This window comes from Orbicella faveolata, unplaced genomic scaffold, assembly GCF_042242905.1.
Source record: "Orbicella faveolata isolate gen_17 unplaced genomic scaffold, um_ofav_v1 contig_25, whole genome shotgun sequence".
NCBI lineage: Eukaryota > Metazoa > Cnidaria > Anthozoa > Scleractinia > Merulinidae > Orbicella > Orbicella faveolata.
This window is the reverse complement of record NW_028301553.1, coordinates 9,208,230-9,227,657: the sequence shown is the minus strand read 5'-3', so window position 1 is coordinate 9,227,657 and position 19,428 is coordinate 9,208,230. Positions and strand designations below refer to the sequence as shown.

Sequence of the window (19,428 nt, the reverse complement as noted above, 5' to 3'; positions counted from 1 at the left end):
AAAAGTGAATCTCTCCTTAGTTTAAAATGCAGCCACTTGTCAAATCAGAAGGTTTTTGTTAACTTTGATCCTAGTATGCTAAACAAACACACTCAAAAGCGCTTTAACTATTGTATGACAATTTACGAGCGTAGAGCCTCATTTGGCTTCATTTATCACGATTTTCAGCGGTAATTAAGTGATTCGAAATCAGGAGTGGAACATTGGACTAACGAATGAATGAGTGAATAGTTCCAAAATCATCTTCAGGCCCATTGAAACAGTCAGTTTTGTCATGACTTCAATGGCTGCAAGACTCTTGTCAATCTCCCATATTGGGAGAGGCGGACATACGGGAATACTTTGTGAACATGTTTCATACTTGCATTCCATATCATATTGTGACGCCGGGCCCGACTGTTTGAGTAGAACTGTTTGCAAGTACAGTATGTTGCTTCATATCATGGATATCATAATTATTCTGATTATTTTCGCCCAGCTTTTCTTCAGAGACTGCAGTGCAGACAGTAGCTTTACTTCGGGAAAGCTATATATATGTTTGTCTAGAGGCCTTCGTATGATTCTTACATTGCATCAATTTGATCGAGATTTTGTCTCTCGAGCTCGATGTTTAGGTTTAAACCTCCTTTGTTCGTTCTGGTATCACGATATTTCAAATGTAGCTACTTACGGACTCCTTACGCTCGAGTCTGTGGACTGGTTTGCGTGTTGCATATGCTATTGTTTGGCTTTATTCAGGCATAAAGCCGGCTAGAAATAAAATTGTAGCCAGTAAATTCTTCGAATTTTCATTGGAAACGAAATTTCGGTCATTTTCGTCATAAATCCCCGGAATTCGAAAATTTCATTGATCAAATTTCGTTTGCATTACCTTTGGACAGTAGTGACCAATGTATGTACTTTATTTATATCGTAGCTCAGATATCCGGCCTGGAAATTAAACAGGATTTGCTGAAAGAGGCTTATTATTTTGCCGCCTCTGTCTAAAGTCCCTTGTTCAGTGGTGAGCCGCTTGCTGACTGGTAGCGATAATCCTAATAATAATTGGCAGCTGCTACTCGCAGATTATTCAAAGTTATTGATAAATCTTCGGCTACGGCTACTTCAAATCAGCCTATACTAAGTATGTCCTTGAGCTATTTCATAGCCCAAAAATCAACTAAATTCTAAATGTTCTAAATGTTGATTAACGCCGTACAGACAATCGTTAAAAAACACATTTTACGTAAAAAATCATCAATAAAATTCACGTGGTATTTTGAGAGCTGGTTTTCAAATGGTCACAACCAAACTGAACTAAAACATATTTCGCGGATCTGTGGAGAGATTTGCCGGGCACCTGGGAGCTGCTGCAAATCTGAGTGCAGGACTTGCTTTATCTTGGCTGCCCTCAGAGCTGGGGCCCGTTTCTCGAAAGCCCGGGAACTTTTCGGGCCCGCAAAGCCATTTTTAGGTCATCTGTATCTAAAAACGGAGAAGCGTAGTATACGTCTGAAACTTCTTGTATGAAAAGAACGTCTCTTCATATTAAATAAAACAGCTCTGTAACCGTAAGGTTCGAGATTTTCCTATGGGTTTACGGGCCCGACAAGTTTCCGGGGCTTTCGAGGAACGGGCCCCTGGCCACATAAAACAGTAAGCATCGATTACGTAAACGCGAGCAGAGCTCGGAGACGTGCTCTCTGGGTCGGCATCATTTTTTTCTCATTCTATATGATGATACTTATGGGAACTTGGTCTTCGTCAAATCGTTTTCCTGACCGTCATCTGCTCTTAAATTCTTAATATGAAATGACTTTGGCCAAGAACGATCAATAAAGAGAAAATACGAATTGATCCCCATCTAATAGCGACTTTAATTAAACGAACTCCGTCTTTGTCGCTGCGCACAACTACGATTATTACTCAGGTGGGAACAAACCTTCATTTTGTGCCCCTGATATAATTATATCTTACCTCTTTAGAAGATACGTTAAGCTTTTTTTTTAAAATGATATTCCAAGGTTAAAAGGTGTTTTCTAAAATGCTTAAAAAATCAAAAATGAAAATTAAACATTTTCTTGGCTTTCAGTTTGGACTCTATCATGTCGGCCGTTGTCGCGTTAAGGAGGTATATGGAGAAAAATATGGAGATAATCAAAACAACGGTCCACAGCTAAATAAACGTTTACCTCTTATTTCACCGAAAATTCTTTCGGGAAATCTCGGTTCACGGCCAATAATGAAATCTCGATTCTCGTGAAAAAGTTTTGGCCATATCACAATTCACAAGGAAAAAGTAAGACTATTCACAGATCGCATAAATATCCTTTACAACCCTTACTCTAAAGGAAATTTCTTCGACAGTGCACTGTCACAAGGTTAATAAACTAAAAAGAAAGGACGTCGCCCACAGATTCAACGCATTTAACCTCTGTACTTCATTTTTAACAGCTTTTTGACATTTTTACAACTGGTATTTCACGGAAAAAAAATAAAGTCTCCATGTACTTAACTGACAATAAAATTAACTATGGCCCGTGAGGGTAGAAATAGTTTAAATCTTTAGTTATTAGTTATTTGTATTCGTGTTGCAGCATGTCTAACATTTCCATTTCATTTGAGGGCACGACATCTGCAGGTATTCTTCCATTCTTATCTTTGACTTTTGTGAGGCTTGAGTCCAGGCCTATCAACAGCCTGACAACTTCTTTTTGCATCTTTTGTGCAGCCTGAAAAAAGATCAACAAAAAGCAGGCTGCTATTAGTACATAGACTTACTCTATAACCAGTGTGTTTTTTTTTTCCTCTTTGAAATGAAAAAAAATAAATTATCTGAATGCATATGCAATAGTTAATATAGATAACTTTTCTTAAATTCCTTTCTTGAACACAAAAACTTCAGAAGCACAAGTAGAACTTCAATTTCAAAGAAGCAATCGAAATCATGGCACACATTTCATGGTACCATACACCATGCCTAGTACTTTTTCTTTAATTCATGAAAATGCAGCAAATAATTTCACTGAAATTTTTTTTAGGTGACATGGGCTAATGTTATAGAAAAATTAAGATAGCAATTATCTCTACCAAAGCAAAGTTTCTGAAATTTAAGTTCTGTGATTTTTAGGTAAAGTAGGTGACTCTGAGGACTGACATCAATATAATTTTTTTTGCAAACTGTAAATAAATGGAATGTCTCCTTTGTTTTAGTTGTTAAAATAGTACCTTATGAAGTGGAGTTTGTCCATCGCTGTCCAAGAGTCGCAAATCAGCTCCATATTTGATAAGAAGTCTGACCACTGCGGTATGACCTGAGTAAGCAGCCCTGTGTAGTGACGATACCTTGCCTGATCTGGTTTGGGCATTCACGTCAGCACCTTGTTCAAGGAGCAACTGACAGACATCTTCATAACCACTGCGACTGGCATAATGCTGTAAACAATAATTGATTTTATGAAATCTTGATTAGTGAAACACAAGTGGGGGTGGGGGGGGGGGTGGTATTCCCTTATCTGGACTATATAGGTATATGTATGTGCTGCATGCAAGTGTGGTTTTTTAGCTGTTCAGAAATAGGGTATTGATTTTGGCCATTTTGGTCTCAAATAGGGTATGGTTTTTGCACTCTGGTCTTGAATTAGCCAAGTTCTAAATGAACCAGGGACTGGGTACAAATATTTAAAATTGATTAACGGTACCTAAAAGCATATTACATCTTAAGTTTGTGTTGAACCAAAAACACTGACATTCGGTAAACTTACTAACTTTTAGGTGCTCTTTTCGGCACCAGGCTCAGTTTTTTAAATTAATCATTTTTTTAAACATTCATACTCAGTCCCTTGCCTGTTTAAAACATGGCTAATTGGGTTGGGTATGTTTTTTTTTTTTAGAAGAAACTACCCTTAGCTACCTGATAAAAGCATATAAACAATGTCTTTAACATTGGTCTGAACTAGGAAACTAATTATAAGACAGGTCTGAAACAAGGTATTGATTTTAATAAGGGTAAGGTCCTAAATAGGATATCAAATTTTTGATCAGGTCATAAAAAGGTAGGAAAAATCGCATATTTTCGTCATAAACAGGGTATGGGTTTTGGGAAGTGGACCGCACACCCCCATGCAATATTTCAGGGAGTACCCCCCTCCTCCTCTGTGTGAGACACTGCAAGTAGCATAAGTATCAGAATTTGCCTTCTGACACCTGTTGAGCAAAAAGGAGACTGCTCACAGTGTAAAGGATAAATAACACACTCTGATATATATTGAACCCTATTTTGCAACTAGAACCAAAACAAATGTGAGTAAAAAATAAATGCAAAATTAAAACTAGAAAAAGAAAAAAAAGTACTCTGTCTGCACGGTCTGCATTTTGACTAGGTATTTAAGGACTTTAACATAGCCTGCAAAAACATCCGTCCTTCTTCACTCCCAGCCCGAGTCAGGCCAGGTGCAAAGAAGGACGGCTGTTTTTGCAGGCTAACTTTAACATCGCTGAGGATTTTTTTTTGAAGGGGGGAGGGAGGGAGGGGGAGGAACTTTTACATACATATTAGATATAGACGTTCTGTTCACTCTCATCTTGTCATCTTTTGTTTTTCATTTGATACCCCATTAAGCTAGTTTGCTGTCATCATGTAAACAGGTATTTTGAGCAAGTGTTGCTTTAACTTATTTAGCACCCAACCCCGTACATGTTATCAACATTCAGTGATATTTACCAATGCTGTATATCCCGAGCCATCTCTTGCATCAGGGTCCCCTCCCTTGTCCAGAAGTGTTCTGACCCTATTCAGGTTGCCATCCAGAGCAGCTTGCCATATTCCCCGCTCAAAGTCCATTTCAGTCAACGACTGGGCACAAGATGATGGTTTGGATGAACAATCACATACTTCTGAGCTCTTTACATGTGAACACGGTCCGTCCATTATGATATGACAGAGATGTTATGTGTAGCTTGAGCCACAGAGCATTACTCGCATAAATTACCACATGTGTTCTCTTCCAGTCCTTCTTTTAAGGTACCACAAATTACTGGTAACCTTTTATGAACTCATGGAAGACAAAAATTAAGCTTTCTTTCTACTTTCGCACTGACTTCCTGTCCCAGTTGACGCCATGTTTGTCTGTTGTGGGACTAGTCGTGTAAGACGTCATAGAAAGTCACTTTTATAACGCTACTGTAGCTACATGTAAACTAGTCTAGATTTAGCGTCTCAGCGAATTTTTGCAAACAACGAAGCCTCCACATAATATTATCAGGTGACTGTTAATGAGAAAAAGGAAAGATCATTTTTTGAAAAAAATTACTTGAAGTAGATAATACTGTGTTTGACCGTGAGGAATCTGGAAACCACAAAGTTGTTCCCATTCTCCCCGCTGCCAGAAGATGTGTACTTATTCACGTTTTGCAAACGTCGAGTGTGTATTTATATTTTTATAACCTAATTTCTACGGCGAAAATGTCAAGATACATGGAAACCTCTACGTTAAAACGAAATCGCAGTCCTTCTCCTAGGTATCGACACCAAAATGGTCGATATTCACGTTCTAAATCACGCTCGAGATCACGAGGTCGAAGTAGCAGTAGAGAGAGAAGTAGGAACGGAGAAAACCACAAGTATACTATGTACGTATGACCAGTTGATAAATATTGTCAAATAATAAGATAATAATTTACGTGTTGGACGCATTAGGCTTTATTGTAGCTTTTTCAAACGCTAGTCACGACTAAGAAAGTGGAATCTTTGGTTTCAACGCAGCATTTATAAGCTTACGTGAGCTGTCACAGATAACACTTCCTTTCTTTCATGTGTAAGTCTAGTGGTATTACAAGCCATAACAACTCCCACACTTGCTTCCCGGTGAACAATCTCACATTGCGTTGGATGAACTTGTTTGACTGATTGGCTGCCACTCCAAGTTCTAACATTTTCAACCAACATTTTACAGAACAAGTAGGAGATCCTGATCTTCCAGCCATTAAAATTTGAAATTACTTTCTTGGTTTAAAATTACTTTGCAAACCTGGCTGCAGACAAGGGTGCGTTTTTATGATGTTATGAAACTGATAAAAAAATTTTTTTTTTCTTTATCGCATTGTAGTCACCTGAAAACATGAAATTTCACTTCCGATTCGGTCAGAAACCATGGGGGTGAGAACCTGGGACTAGTCAGGCTGTGATTTCAAAAGAAGAATGTCTACATATCTTTCTTAAATGTTCACAATTTCAAGTCAAAATTGGACTTAAGCTTGATTGCCAAATTCCTAGTATATTTCACCTTTTTCCGTTTCTATTTGTTTGGTAGAAAAATTGGTCAACTTATGTTGTTGTTTTGATGTCATAGCCTGATTAAGCTTAGGTCTCCACCTCTCACAGTTTCTGACCGACTGGAATTGATATCCTAATTTATTTTTTGATTTCCATATGACAAACTTTTGTGGATTCCATTAAGCAAATAAAGAAAAAAAAATGTCTCTCATAGACACGTTGAGACATTCTTGGTATTTCTGTGGCATGAGGGAGAGCACCCTGAAAAATGAAGGGGTTCTGCATCTGGGAGAACATGAGCAGGAGATACAAGAAAGAAAGTATAAAAGGGGTCATTTGTTTTGCGTTGTTAAAGTGAAACTGAGTGTAATGTGCATTGTACACTGTAAGTGAAATGAGGCTTAGTGGGCTATATAACATACATGACATATGAATTAATGAATTCAGTACGAAAAGTCATTTTGTTAAGTGAGATTTTTGATGTGGTAATTAATATGTACTGTATTTAATGTTTCTTTAATTAAAGTTTCTTTCAATTGGTGTTTGTAATCTAATGCACTTTACAGACCTCCTCGGCATGTGTAGTGGATTTATGTTAACTTTGTTCTTTTTAATTACACTCATCTTTAGGTATCACAGAAAGAAGAGAAAGCCAAATCCCGAGGATTTCATGGAAAAGTAGGTTCAATGTCCCAGGATATCATTAGACGTACAGACTAGCCAATTACATGACACAGCACCCCGTAAATGTGTAGATTTATCCATCCGTTGAACATTCAAAAAGTTCTTTGTACTGCACTGTTACCACCAACAGTATTACTGAATGCCAGAGGAATTTGAAAACACAGCTTTATTTCTACGGTTGGGTCTACTGTCCACACTAATCCATCATGAAAATTGAGCTTTTTAAAAATGCTCTAAAGTCATAGGTATTTGTAAATGCCAGCTTTGCACTGTTGTGTGGACAGAAAACTTTTTGGAAATGATGGTGTCATGATAATCATGTGATTTTTTTTTTTTTTTTTTTTTTTTTTTTGATTGCCCTCACTGTGCTTTCCTCAAACACATTTATCTCAAATGACTAGCGATTGTTGCATTTTTAAATTCAGAGTATTTCCTCAGTGTGACTTGACCAAGTTTCATTAACTGAGGTGGTGTGAATTTATTATTCCTGGTGTGCACCTGTTGAGCACTTCTTTCTCCTTTTTCCCTTGAAATGAAACATGCATAACATGCATACATTAATTTTAAATTAAAATGTCATTTGTTCTTAAATAAATTTAATTATAGACGTAGAAAGGAACGTGAAGAGATCAGTGCCGCTGGAGTCATTGAAGTTTGGGGTTTGTCTCCAAGAGAAGCTCCCCCTGAGTATGTACAATGGACTTCCAATTATAGCTTTAATTTTTGTTATATACAGTACCAGTGTTACACTTCGGTTTAATTTTTCCACGCAGCTTAGAAATCTGACAAGTTTTCCAGATCTGGGAAATAAAGAAAAGTGATGATGTCTCACTGGAATTTTGTCCAAGAAAATAGCAAAAAATGAAATCCTTTTGTATGTTGTATTGGCCCTGAGTGATGGAGGCGCTGTGGCCTCGTGGTTAGTGCTCTCGATTCCGGATCAAGCAGAAATTGTAGACACATACCCATCAAAGTCACTTGATAATCTGATTATTGTCATGCTCGCAGTTGTGCCCACTTTCTTAATGTCATGTTTTCAACTCTATTTTCAGTTCAGATGAGGAAATGATCAGTGTAACAGCCACTGCCGTCGCAGCAAAGAAGAAAAGTAAGTCCACATGAGTGTTGTGATAGACCTGTGTTTATCAAAACAAATAAATGCAAAAAGAGAAAGATTAGTTGCAGTATCTCATTCAATATTTTACATGTACAACACTTGAAGAGAAATTTCCAATCTTCTAATATCCTCTATATGTTGTGGTTCAAATTTGGTTTGAATTGTTAGTACTTTTTCTAAGCAATTTTCTTTTATTTTCTCTCGCTCTCTCTCCATTGCAATGATCGTAATAAAGCCTGAGTGCTTTTATCAAATTGACAGCTACAAAAACAACACTTAGCACTCAAATCCACATTGTGGTGATAAGTATTTTCAATGAATTGTTTTCTGTGTAGGTGAAAGTGAAAGTGAAGATGACAGCAGTGAAGATGAGAAAAAGAGAAAGAAACCCAAGAAATCTAGTAAGAAAAAGAAAAGAAAAACTCGCCATAAGTCCAAGAAAAGGTTAGTCATACGTGGTTGTGTACAAATTGAAGTGTACGGTTCACAACTTGCAAGCACATGCCATGTATTTTGTAAATGAGGATTGAAAAAGTTCTCATTGAGGTCTTATTGAATTAATTTTAAATGCCATTTTGGACCAAACTTTGTAGCCTTTATGTATTTTTTAATGTAAACTTCTCAAATAAATTTTCAAGGTTAACTACTAGTTACAAGTCCCTTTCTTGCGATGATCACTTACCCTTCAAGTTGTTTAATACAGAGCTTTTCACAGTGTTGCGGCACATGCATATGGTTAGAGCTAGAATATCATTTTAACCCAGTCATGTTTTTCATTTTTAGTAAAAAACATCGCAAGAAGAAGGCACAGCGTAAATCAAGTTCTGAGAGTGAAGAAGAGTCATCAGAAGGTATAAAGGATTTTCAATGTCTGGAGTGTAAGATTAGAAGATAATGCAAGTTTTTCTGCAACACTGATATGTGTTATGGATCTCATTTCCATAACAAGAAGCCATACATTTCAGGAGTAATGCTGCTCCCCTGGATGGGATGTTGCATGTATCACCCTACCCCACTCATTACGTACTGGTAGCATTTGTTATGCACCAGTATCCATTTTTCCTCCTGACTGGAGAGAGATGCTGTGAGAGTTTTGTTGTCTTGAGGCGTAAATCCAGACTGCTAAATCCAGAGTCCAATCCACTACGAAAGTGTTATTCAACCATGTTTGCCACTTTATTTCTAGTATTTAGTTTTTTTTTATTTTATTGTACACTGCACAATTATAGTCAACTCAGCTAAGCTCACTATTTGCTCATATCAATACTCAGCGTGGTTGGCTAATTGTAACACAAGAAGTAGCAAGACCAGTTTATTACTCAAATCAATATTGACTTGATTTGTTTGGTTTGGTTTTGTAGAAGAAGATGCCGATGTAGAATGGCAAGAGTCATGGATTGAAAAAAAGAAAGGTAAAGTGTTAGCATGAAAGTATGTAAACAAAGAGAAGTACAAACTGGAACACTACAGGAATAATAAGGAAAGGCAATAATTACTTAGAAATAGCTAGATGCACTTTGTATGTATTGAGTATGTGTGGCCTCTTTGCTTACTTTTGTTGTACTTAGACAGCTCCTGTTATCATTGTTGGATCAGTTGCTGTTCATTTATCTTGTTAGGACTGCATTTTGTCAGGGAGAGTCAGTAATGAATTTGTTTCTTGATAAGCCACCAAAAAGTTTCATATCACCTAAGAAAGTTTAAGGTTTTACCAGACTAATTATTGGTTACAGGGTGTGAAAATTAATGAAGGAGAGAGAGAAATTGGAATTCAGAACTAGTTATTAACTATAGGAACCAAATCAAGTTTGATTTTTTTATAATTACATGTAGTATTTACATGTATAAATGGTTTTTTGTCTTGCTCTACAAGCAGGTGAGATAACCAAATCCTACATCCTGATTGGCTAATTATCTAAGTGTCAATATGGGGCTAGATCTTGCTAGAGTGCTCTGCTGGCTGCTTTCCTCTCAAAAATCAGGAAGAGAGACGAGACAAGTGTTTGGCTGGATATAAGCCAAGTTCTCTTTTGTGTGTGCCCGTTTATAGACCAAGCCATCTTGACCTCCCGCTTAGTCAGTTACCTACATGTATGTTTGTTGAATTTTGTGTTGTTGTAGACAAAGATCAGGAAGGAGACAATGCTGTTGTTGGACCTGTACCACTCATGCAAGATGCAGCTAATCAAGACATTAGAGAGTAAGGCTCGTTTTGTTTGTCACAGATGGTACATACAAACATGTTCACGCATAGGCGTACCAGCAATATTTTCTGAGTTTTTTTTTGGGGGGGGGGGGGGGGGTGAATCACTCCCCAAAAAATTGTCACAAGTTGCCCAAACTTTTACAAAACAATCAAGCACAAACAAGGGTTATAGGATTCACTAACATAGGAAGCCTGCATATATGGAGTGAATTTAATCTTACATTTAAATATTCTTGTATATATGAATCTATCGTAAAGATCACGTTATAAGTGGAACACGTTAAGAAAGAAACTGTAACTGTCTCTGCCATTGCAACGGCCAAAAATATCAATAATACGAAACACGAAAAAATAAGAGGTGTTAAGAAAATGTCGACTCGCACTACTTTGAGTATTGAGTCTCACCTTATTGTATATTGGTTACCAGTATTGTTATTCCCTGTTTTTTTTTAGTGACCTTGTAATTTCTCGGAGCAAACGGAAATGTTTAAAAACCCTTTACCCAAATTTCTCTTGCTGATCAAAAAAACTGACTTGCCCAATTTTTTTTTCGGGGGGGAGGGGGTGGGGCTGCAGCGCCCCAGGCCCCCCCCCCTCCTACCGGCCGGTACGCCTATGCTATACATGACTTGTACAGTTACACGCAGGGTAACTAAATTGTTCGTAAATCAGAAAAAAATTAATATATTTCATTCTAACTGAAGAATCTCCATCTTCTCGTCGCCTTTTTTCACTTGTCCAGTCAATCCACAGTATGATTTTCAAGATCAACTGGTTTACAAATAGACTCTGCATCTCGGATACGATATTAAACGTCACTGCAAACTATTTGTGTTCCCCGAAACTAGTATTACACACATTGTACTATAAACAAGAGGTCATTCCCTCTTGTTGTATTATTTGGTTTCAATACATAAGCTTCATCTGACTTGGTAATCCGCTAAACAGTGCAACTCTAGTCTGTCCCACCCCCTTGCATTTTGGCTTGTTCTTATCCTACGCGTTGGGTTAATATTTTGTTTTCGCTTGTGATGTCGAGGAACTGAAGACAAAATAGAGGGTCTCTAGACTGACTAGTGGAACTCAGCATAACAACAATCCCTTTAACAGTAATGGGTCCTAGCTAGTTACTTCCACTTCATGAAATCGAAAAGTCATAACCCAAAAGATATTTTCGTCAATTGAAACCTGAAAAAAGAACTGGTCTAGTTTTGCTAACAAGTACTATATAAAGGTGCACTGAAGCTATAAAAAGAACGTTATAATGCAATACGCATGCACAAGGTTGATAGCGCCCTTCAGTGGCAATGTCTTATTAACCTGTTGTTGTATTGTCAGCTTTGGAGGCGCGCTGCTACCCGGTGAAGGTGAAGCAATGGCTCAATATGTCAAGGAAGGAAAGCGGATCCCGCGTCGTGGTGAGATTGGTCTTACAAGCGATGAGATTGCTACATTCGAAAGTTCCGGTTATGTGATGAGCGGAAGCAGGTACGGCAACGCATCTACAGTGTAATAATATGGTTTTATGAAGACAGTGATTAAGGAAATCTCACATTGTTCAAGCGTTTTTTCTCGCTAGAGTAGACGATATAAAAATTCAAATAAGTGATTTGAGGCCTTTAGGAGTCGTAAAACCAAAGTGTGCAGGTCATTTAATGCAAATGAATGCAGTTTTCATTGACATGGTTTTCATTAATCCAGTCATACATAAATCTGTAGATTATTCAACCAAAACATTTTTTGCACTACAGCGTTGATTGCGAACACTATAAATCATCAAATGATGTGCTGTCTCGATGAACTATCTAATAAAACCGACCAGTGACACAATCAACACGGAAAAAGACCATTTACGAGTTATACCAAACAAACGTATGACGTTCCACCGGTTAGCTACAGGAAACTCGCAGGACCGTGGTCACGGAACATAATTCTTGGAAAGAGTTTACGAACAAATTAAGAGCTTCCTTGAACAGAAGAAAATGAATTATGTCAATTACTCCGAGTGTAGCTTTGTGGAATGCAAAGGAATAAAAAGTTTCCAAACTCTCCCAAAAGGAGTTGAACCCGTGATTTTCCACAGACTGTCCGTAACTCCACCAGTGAGCTACGGAAACCCTTAGAGAGCTAGGTCATTTGACTGCCTCGTTACAACTCCAGCTAGTATTGGAAGTGAACATCTTCAAATTTTCAGTCACTTTGCATGGTAGGAAAACTTAATAAGCCTTTGTAGGGGTCAGTGTTTATTACCAGGGTACAATTAACCGTTTATCTTTCTTGCTTTTCTCTCCAGGCATCGTCGTATGGAAGCTGTTCGTCTGAGAAAAGAAAACCAGATTTATAGTGCCGATGAAAAGTAAGTTCTTTTGTGTCTTTTGCTAACATTACGTACTGTAGATCTCAAATAACTCTGCTCCTTTCTCTTGTAATCTTAGTTGAATCATAATTTCTGACTCATTTGAACATCGTGAGCGAAATATAAATCTCTTCGTTCTCTGATAAATGGATGCGAAGCTTTATTTTACGCTGTCCGTCCCGTCGACACTAATTCAAATAGTAATTTCTTCCATATGGACTACTTGACCGTTAGAGATGCTGAAACCACGCTCAAATTTGTTCTCTAGAACTGGAAGTTGGCCTATAATGGCAAGTTAAAATGACGGAAGTTATGAAGTGTTCCATACTTCCTCTGGCTCTTCAGTCAGTCATGTTAGAGCAGTTTCCCCACGGTTGTGGTCAAGTGAGACAACGGACGTTACGGAACCCTTCACCAAGGCGCATTTAACCAATCAGAACGCCACATTAAAAAAAAAAAAAAAGCGCGCGAAGAATAAGGTCGCTTCAAACTTGATTAGCGGACAAAATCTTACCTTAGCCCTGATTGGTTAGCGCGTTTCGGGTGATATTTTGACTCTGTTCCTCGTAATTTACATCTTTTCTTTAACGTGGTACATATTAACGAGTCATAAAGGACGGCCGAAGAATCATTTAAACCAAGAAAACATCACTGAATGTGTATTTCACTAACTGTGAATCGTAACGCAACATTAAACATACTTGGGGAGACAAAACTCATCTTTTTCATGCTTGTTCGTTATCTCGAAGTTGTTATGTCACTAGTGTAAACTGGAGTACCTCACACCACCCATTTGTTGTGAGTGTCATATCGAAAGAAGTTCGTGAAAATATCAAATTTGTGTCTCTTTGCTCTTGTTGTTTTCCTACAGGCGAGCATTGGCCATGTTCAACTACGAGGAAAGGTCCAAGAGAGAAAACAAAATCTTGTCGGACTTCAGGGAGATGATACATCAGAAAATCAACAACAAGAAATAAATTTGCGGACTCCCACGACTCTCTGCTCCCCCCTCTAATCTCCAATCCTCTCCCCCCTCATTTTTTGAGCCAGTTGTGCTGCTCCAAATGAAGAACCAAGCGATTTCGGCGCGATATTCGTATACCCTATAATAAAAGCCGGCCGCAGAGCAAGAACTGGAACGAGTACAAAATCTACTCACAGTAGGGGTGTGGGTATGCTTTTTTACCCCTTCCCTCTAAAGGTCGTCGACGTCAAGGAACATGCATTGATATTCTGAGATCCAAGCTTAAGAGATAAATAAGGATTTAAATCTCCCACATTATTCACGTTGCTCGTACAGGAAAAGTAATCGTTATAGACTTGGAGTTTGTCGTTTGTTGCCAAGGCAACCATCGAATTGCAGGTGTGAAAAAACAAGAGTACGCTCAAGTGCTGAAAATTTCTGAGTATTTGGATTTTTATCAATTACTTTTGTGGTAGTTGTTGAGTAAATAGCCTATCTTAAACTCTTCTCTGTTAATCAAACCTAAGACTGGCGACCCCTCAGAGTGTCGGAATATCCGCCAATCTTGGATTTGAGCGCCAGAGAAGACTCTGGGAACAAGTATACGTTAGAGCGCATACGTTCTTCTTTTATTTGATTATAGAAATAGGAAACTTGAGGAGTGTTTTAACGAAAACGGTGGAACGGTTGTACAGAAACAAAATAAGTATGAGTTACTGGCCAAGTGTGAGGTCAAGATGGCTGGATATTGGCCAAGTTCTTTTTTTGCGTGTTTATGGACCTAGACGGAGTCGAGGTCCATAAACTCGCAAATAAAGAACGAGGCCAATATCCAACCATCTTGACCGAACAAGCTTGGTCAATAAAGGATTTATTATATGGCTTTCAGGGAAATTTTTCTTGCGGGACACGGCGGATAATCCCGAGCGGGCAAGATAGCTCCATCTTGCCCGCTCGGGTGGCCAATCCAGCACAGGATTTGATTAATGTTGCCCGCTCACGGAGCTAGCCATATAATAAAGATACCTGTTGCCGAACTTGTACTACGGTTGTTCATTGGTGCGTTCCACTGGAGCAGAATTTGTGGACTTGACAATAACATGCCTTTATTTTTAACCGTGTATAAAGAAATGTTAAATAAATAAAATAAATAAAATTTATTTTATGGCTGTGTCTCACAAGGACAAGGAACTACCGAATTTGATTGGCTGAAATCGATTCAACAAATCGAATGTGGTTTAGCGTGGTCTGTACTCTTATCGACAACGATACGCGTCATCACTGGTTAGCCTGCGAACGCAGACGTATTTCCGGCTGTCCCTTGTCTCCGCCGAAGATGACGTTTGCGAACCCGAGCCAGGAAACGATTTCTGTGACGTAATGACTTTTGTATCTCTTTGGCCAATCAGATTCCATGATAGAATGAAACTCGAGTGCTCCTCGCAGCGAATACCTCGCGCAGTAGTTCTGGAGCTACTTGAGCTAAACTGTGATTGGCTTAAAATTCCTACGTCACAGAAATCGTTTTCTGGCTCGGGTTCGCAGACGTTATTTTCGGCGGAGTACAAGCGACAGCCGGAAATACGTCTGCGTTCGCAGGCTACACAGTGGTCAAAATGTTGACTCGGAAGGCGTAGCCGATTAAGTCCACAGCAAATTAAACTTTCGCCCAAAAATATCGCTCGCCCGAAAATATCGCATCGTCCCGACTAGCAGCCCCTGGGTCTCCGAGGATGCGCTAAACAACATTTCGATTTGTTTTTTCCACAATATCAACGTCAAAGGAAATGTTTTTTTTTTTTTTTTTTCAGAGCGCGAGCTGACAAAAGTATGCGTGACACATTGCCGCGAGCAGTGTTGTTTAGACTCTTATCGACAACGGCATATTAGCCAATCAGATTGCGAGATTAGTAGCAATTGTGGTAAAAACACAACCAAACAATCAGATGGTCGAAAGTGCAGAAAGATGCTCCCCGCCCAAACAACAAAAGGTAGTTTAAGCAACAACAACACCAAACACATAATCGATTAAAAAACGACTTTTTATTAAACTTGCGAATCTCGTAACAATTTAGATTCATTCGTGGAGTTTGTCTATCACTGGCAGAAATATCCAAAACAGAAGATGTAAGACAGCGTCAACATTCGAACACGAAGAATGTAGTCATTCCATTTGTTGTTGGGTAGAGAACGGCAAAGAAATGAACAGAGAATTACGACACACGCACGCGTACACAGCCTTTGTACTCGTTGCCGTTTGTGGTTTGTTTATTTAAACTCCCTAAAACCGAATGAACAGCCAAACGAGTCAAAAGCAAACGAAAGCTTAGCCGAACAAAAAGACGGCTGAGAGTACCAAAAACGTCTGTGCTATCAAACGTTTTTTGATAGAAAAAAAATATATATAAAATGATATTTCCCGCCATTTCGTCTCAGGTAGTTGCGAGAAAGTCGCTTGGGCAGTCCACGCAACGCGCGAGTAACATCCTCAGAAGAACTGGATAACATGTCTAAAAATAACTTAAGAGGGATAACCTTGGGTATAAGGCCTATATGGGTGATTCACTTTCTTACCTTGATCTTCTCTTATCTTAAAGGAGCTCAGTCAGAGTATTTTGAGTTATTTTGGCCACATACAAAATTACCTTAAAATGGTAGGAAACCTGAAAATAACAGTTTAATAAGATAGAAAAACACCAAAGAGATAATGATAAACCATACAGGAACACGGATGGCTAAGGATGGAGAAGATTGACATGGATTGCAAACGACGAATTTGAAAAATTGAGGCTAAACTTTTCAATATGCGCAAACTGTGACTGAGCCCCTTTAAATTGTTACAAACCTAAGGAAACGTGTACTACATCTCGGTTAAATGTGCCTGTACAACATGTGATTTCTAATTGTTACATTTAATTTATGTGCTTTTATACTTATCTGCAAAGAATTATTGACATTTTAACTTAGTTTCAAGGTCAGGAAGCTCCCCTATATATAGTTATTGCTTGAGTGTTCATAATACCTTTCAGGAAGAACAATTTGTCATTAAAATCTGAAATGGCCATTGTAAGTGTTACCTTTTAGGGCATGGAGATTAGAAATTATCAGTGTTGGGTTAATTTGCTGTTTTAGAATTGGTACGTTTTAGTGAACAGGGCTGTCATTAAGGGCCATAACCCACGACATCTGTTACGGCTGAGTATGCTTGGTTGTTACTGGTGAGCTTGCCAGTTGATAGAATTCACTCACAAAGTAAAACGTTTGTTAAAGTTGTGAAGAGCAAGGCTACAGGTGACTCAAAACTTAATGAGAGCCCTAGACTGAAAATGAATTTGAGGCCCCACAGATAAGGACTCTGGAATTTTTTTTTTTTCAAAATTTCCAACAAGCACCTTCATTGGTTACTCTTCATTTACAAGGACATACCATCCCCTTCAATTTCTAAGTCACTTTATCAGCAGTTCTTGAAATCAAGCGATTCTATTTTCATAATTGGTTACTGACAAACGACTTATCAATATCAGTTATTATCAATTAATTAACATCAATTATTATCAATAATTTATTGATTTCATTAATATTATTGCTATCACCCCTAAACAGAAATATTTGTCATCTTTGATAACTGAGGAAAAACAAACATTTCAGTCTTCATAGCCCCTCTTTACTATTCTCTTGACTTGCACTACTCTCTAAACCATTAAAATGAAATATTTTTAATCTTTGATAACTAAGGAGAAACAAGCATTACAGTCTTTAGAGACTCTCTCCACTATTCTCTTGTCTTCTACTAAAGTGTTGAATCTAACATTTCACCCTCTTTGAAAATCGAAATTCTTACTCATCACTGAGCGGTGAGCAGGGATCACTCTTTTCTGTTTTGTACATCCATTCCACCCATTTTTCACTTTCCCAATCTATGCTTCCTGTATCTTTATTGTCTGAAAAATTCCTACATAACTGCACCTGATCCTCTGCCCATTCTGTGAAATCAAACTGAGAATCAGAATGGTCAGTAAATTTTGGTGCACTATTTCTTTCCCTTGATGCCACTTTTAGTCTATTATTTTGTTTAGCAGACTTCAGTGACCGTTGTAGCACAATGTCACCAAGGTCTGTTTCCTTCTCTATCTTGCGGCACACTTGAACTTGTTGCTTTGCCCATTGTGTAAACTGAAAAGGCGGGGTCTCTGAAAACCCTCCTACCACTGTACCCTCATTCAGTGCTAGATCTGATTCCTCTTCATCACCAGTTAAACAGCTTACATCTACACAAGGGCTATCTTCAATTAAATTTCCACCTTCTATTTCTTTGCACTTTGCAATTTGATCTTTTTTCCACTGAGAAAAATGAAAGGACTGGCTTGGATCATTTTCTAGTATGGTATGTAACTTGTTTCTTTCTTTCCGTTCATTTCCTGTCAAAATTGACCCACTCTCTGAAGTGCACAGTTTTTTAATTGGTGGACTCAAAGTGCAAGTGGTCAGGGGATCCCTGTTTTTATTTGTTTCAGACTCTTGCTGCAAATCATTCTCAATAAATTCCTCACAACCTTGATATGAATCATCCAAGAATGATATTCCACTGATGTTAAGGTCTGCGCTGTCATTGATTTCCTTTCCTTGACTGTACATGTAAATGTGTTCATTTGCTTGCATGTCCTCTGTGCTATACCCTATTGAATCAAATCAAGTAATGTTTTATTTCTCTAGATAGAAATAACATGTAGTTTCAGGCCTCCTGTTAGAAATTGACATGCACCAGGCTCAAGTACCTTTCAGAACATTGCTATGGTTTAGCCACATCTTCCCAACAAAAATTAGGTTTCCTAGCTTCTACCATTGTTTCATCCAGAACTTGTCATTTGGGTCCCAGGATGTAAATGAACTACAGAAGTAAAAACTAATGATTTGATAATTTAACAGCTTGGGTGCTTATTTTATTTTAGGTGTAATATGGGTCCCCAGGTGTAAGAAACAGGGCACTTATTGCTTAGGTGCACGTTAACAATTTGCTTTTTTAGATAAACATCTATATGAATGAGTATTTTTAGCAGTCCACAGACCAATCCACAGATGTCTGCCTAGACAACTGGAAAGTGGGTACTTCATTTCAACATATCTCAGTGGCAGAACAAGGCGTGAAAAGAGATGCACCCAAAGAAAAGGATAGGGGTGATGCAAACTTGGTCCCCCTTCAAACCCCAAATGCTTAAACAAAACAAGGGAGGGCGGTGGGTGGAAGCTTCCTGCCTAGATCTCCCACTTTATCTGGTTCTCGGGAACAGATCTGCAAAAGAGTTTGATGAATGTGAGCATGTTTATTTTTCGGAAAATTGGATCCCATTTTCATACATAACTGTAAGTTAAGATTCTATTTTTCATGGCTACCCGTCAAATCCTTACCTGACGAAGAATCCTCATCTCGATGTCTTTTCACTGGTACCTTGATTCGCTTGTCTGCTAGTAACGTTTCATCTTTCGAATTAACTTTGTTATTGTTCGCTGAGCCATTCGGAAGAGCTTTGCCCCTGAAAAAAGTGTCAATTTTAGACTGCTTCGCAGTTTTTAACTTCCTTCTTGTTCTCGGCGAGAGAGGAGAACTTGAAACGTGTATGTTCAGACCTGAGGTTGGCAACTTGCTGACAAAATTGAGTAAACCTTTCTTCTTCTTTGCTTTTTCACTCCGTATCGGAGCTAGTTGCGTTGTTGCTCTTTTTGCTTTTGCAGAAAGCCACTGGCCACAACCTTCTGCTCGGTTAGACATTTTTATTTTGAAAGCCAAGATGAATAATAATGAATTCAAAATGGCGCGCCAATTTAACCCAGCCTCGTTTTCGTTAAGATA

General features: G+C 38.3%; 3 protein-coding genes across 3 annotated transcripts; 1 reads left to right on the top strand and 2 right to left on the bottom strand.

The window, feature by feature from the left end:
- Positions 1–1,832: 1,832 nt before the first annotated feature.
- On the bottom strand, positions 1,833–5,238 carry LOC110044946 (ankyrin repeat domain-containing protein 46-like). The gene is made up of 3 exons (XM_020750524.2): positions 4,703–5,238; positions 3,208–3,414; positions 1,833–2,711 (listed from the first exon to the last, which is right to left on the bottom strand). The coding sequence occupies exons 1-3, from the start codon at positions 4,907–4,909 to the stop codon at positions 2,556–2,558; spliced, it is 570 nt and encodes a 189-aa protein (XP_020606183.2). The 5' UTR covers positions 4,910–5,238; the 3' UTR covers positions 1,833–2,555.
- Positions 5,239–5,346: 108 nt separating this feature from the next.
- Positions 5,347–14,745, top strand: LOC149108843 (uncharacterized). The gene is made up of 11 exons (XM_089293410.1): positions 5,347–5,610; positions 6,884–6,931; positions 7,544–7,624; positions 7,990–8,045; positions 8,390–8,498; positions 8,838–8,905; positions 9,416–9,466; positions 10,176–10,254; positions 11,599–11,748; positions 12,554–12,616; positions 13,488–14,745. Exons 1-11 carry the CDS (start codon positions 5,444–5,446, stop codon positions 13,591–13,593), a joined length of 978 nt encoding a protein of 325 aa, XP_089149536.1. The 5' UTR covers positions 5,347–5,443; the 3' UTR covers positions 13,594–14,745.
- Positions 14,746–15,601: 856 nt separating this feature from the next.
- LOC110045054 (uncharacterized) lies at positions 15,602–19,395 on the bottom strand. Its single transcript, XM_089293411.1, has 2 exons — positions 18,987–19,395; positions 15,602–18,256 (listed from the first exon to the last, which is right to left on the bottom strand). Exons 1-2 carry the CDS (start codon positions 19,345–19,347, stop codon positions 17,418–17,420), a joined length of 1,200 nt encoding a protein of 399 aa, XP_089149537.1. The 5' UTR covers positions 19,348–19,395; the 3' UTR covers positions 15,602–17,417.
- Between the last annotated feature and the right edge of the window lie 33 nt (positions 19,396–19,428).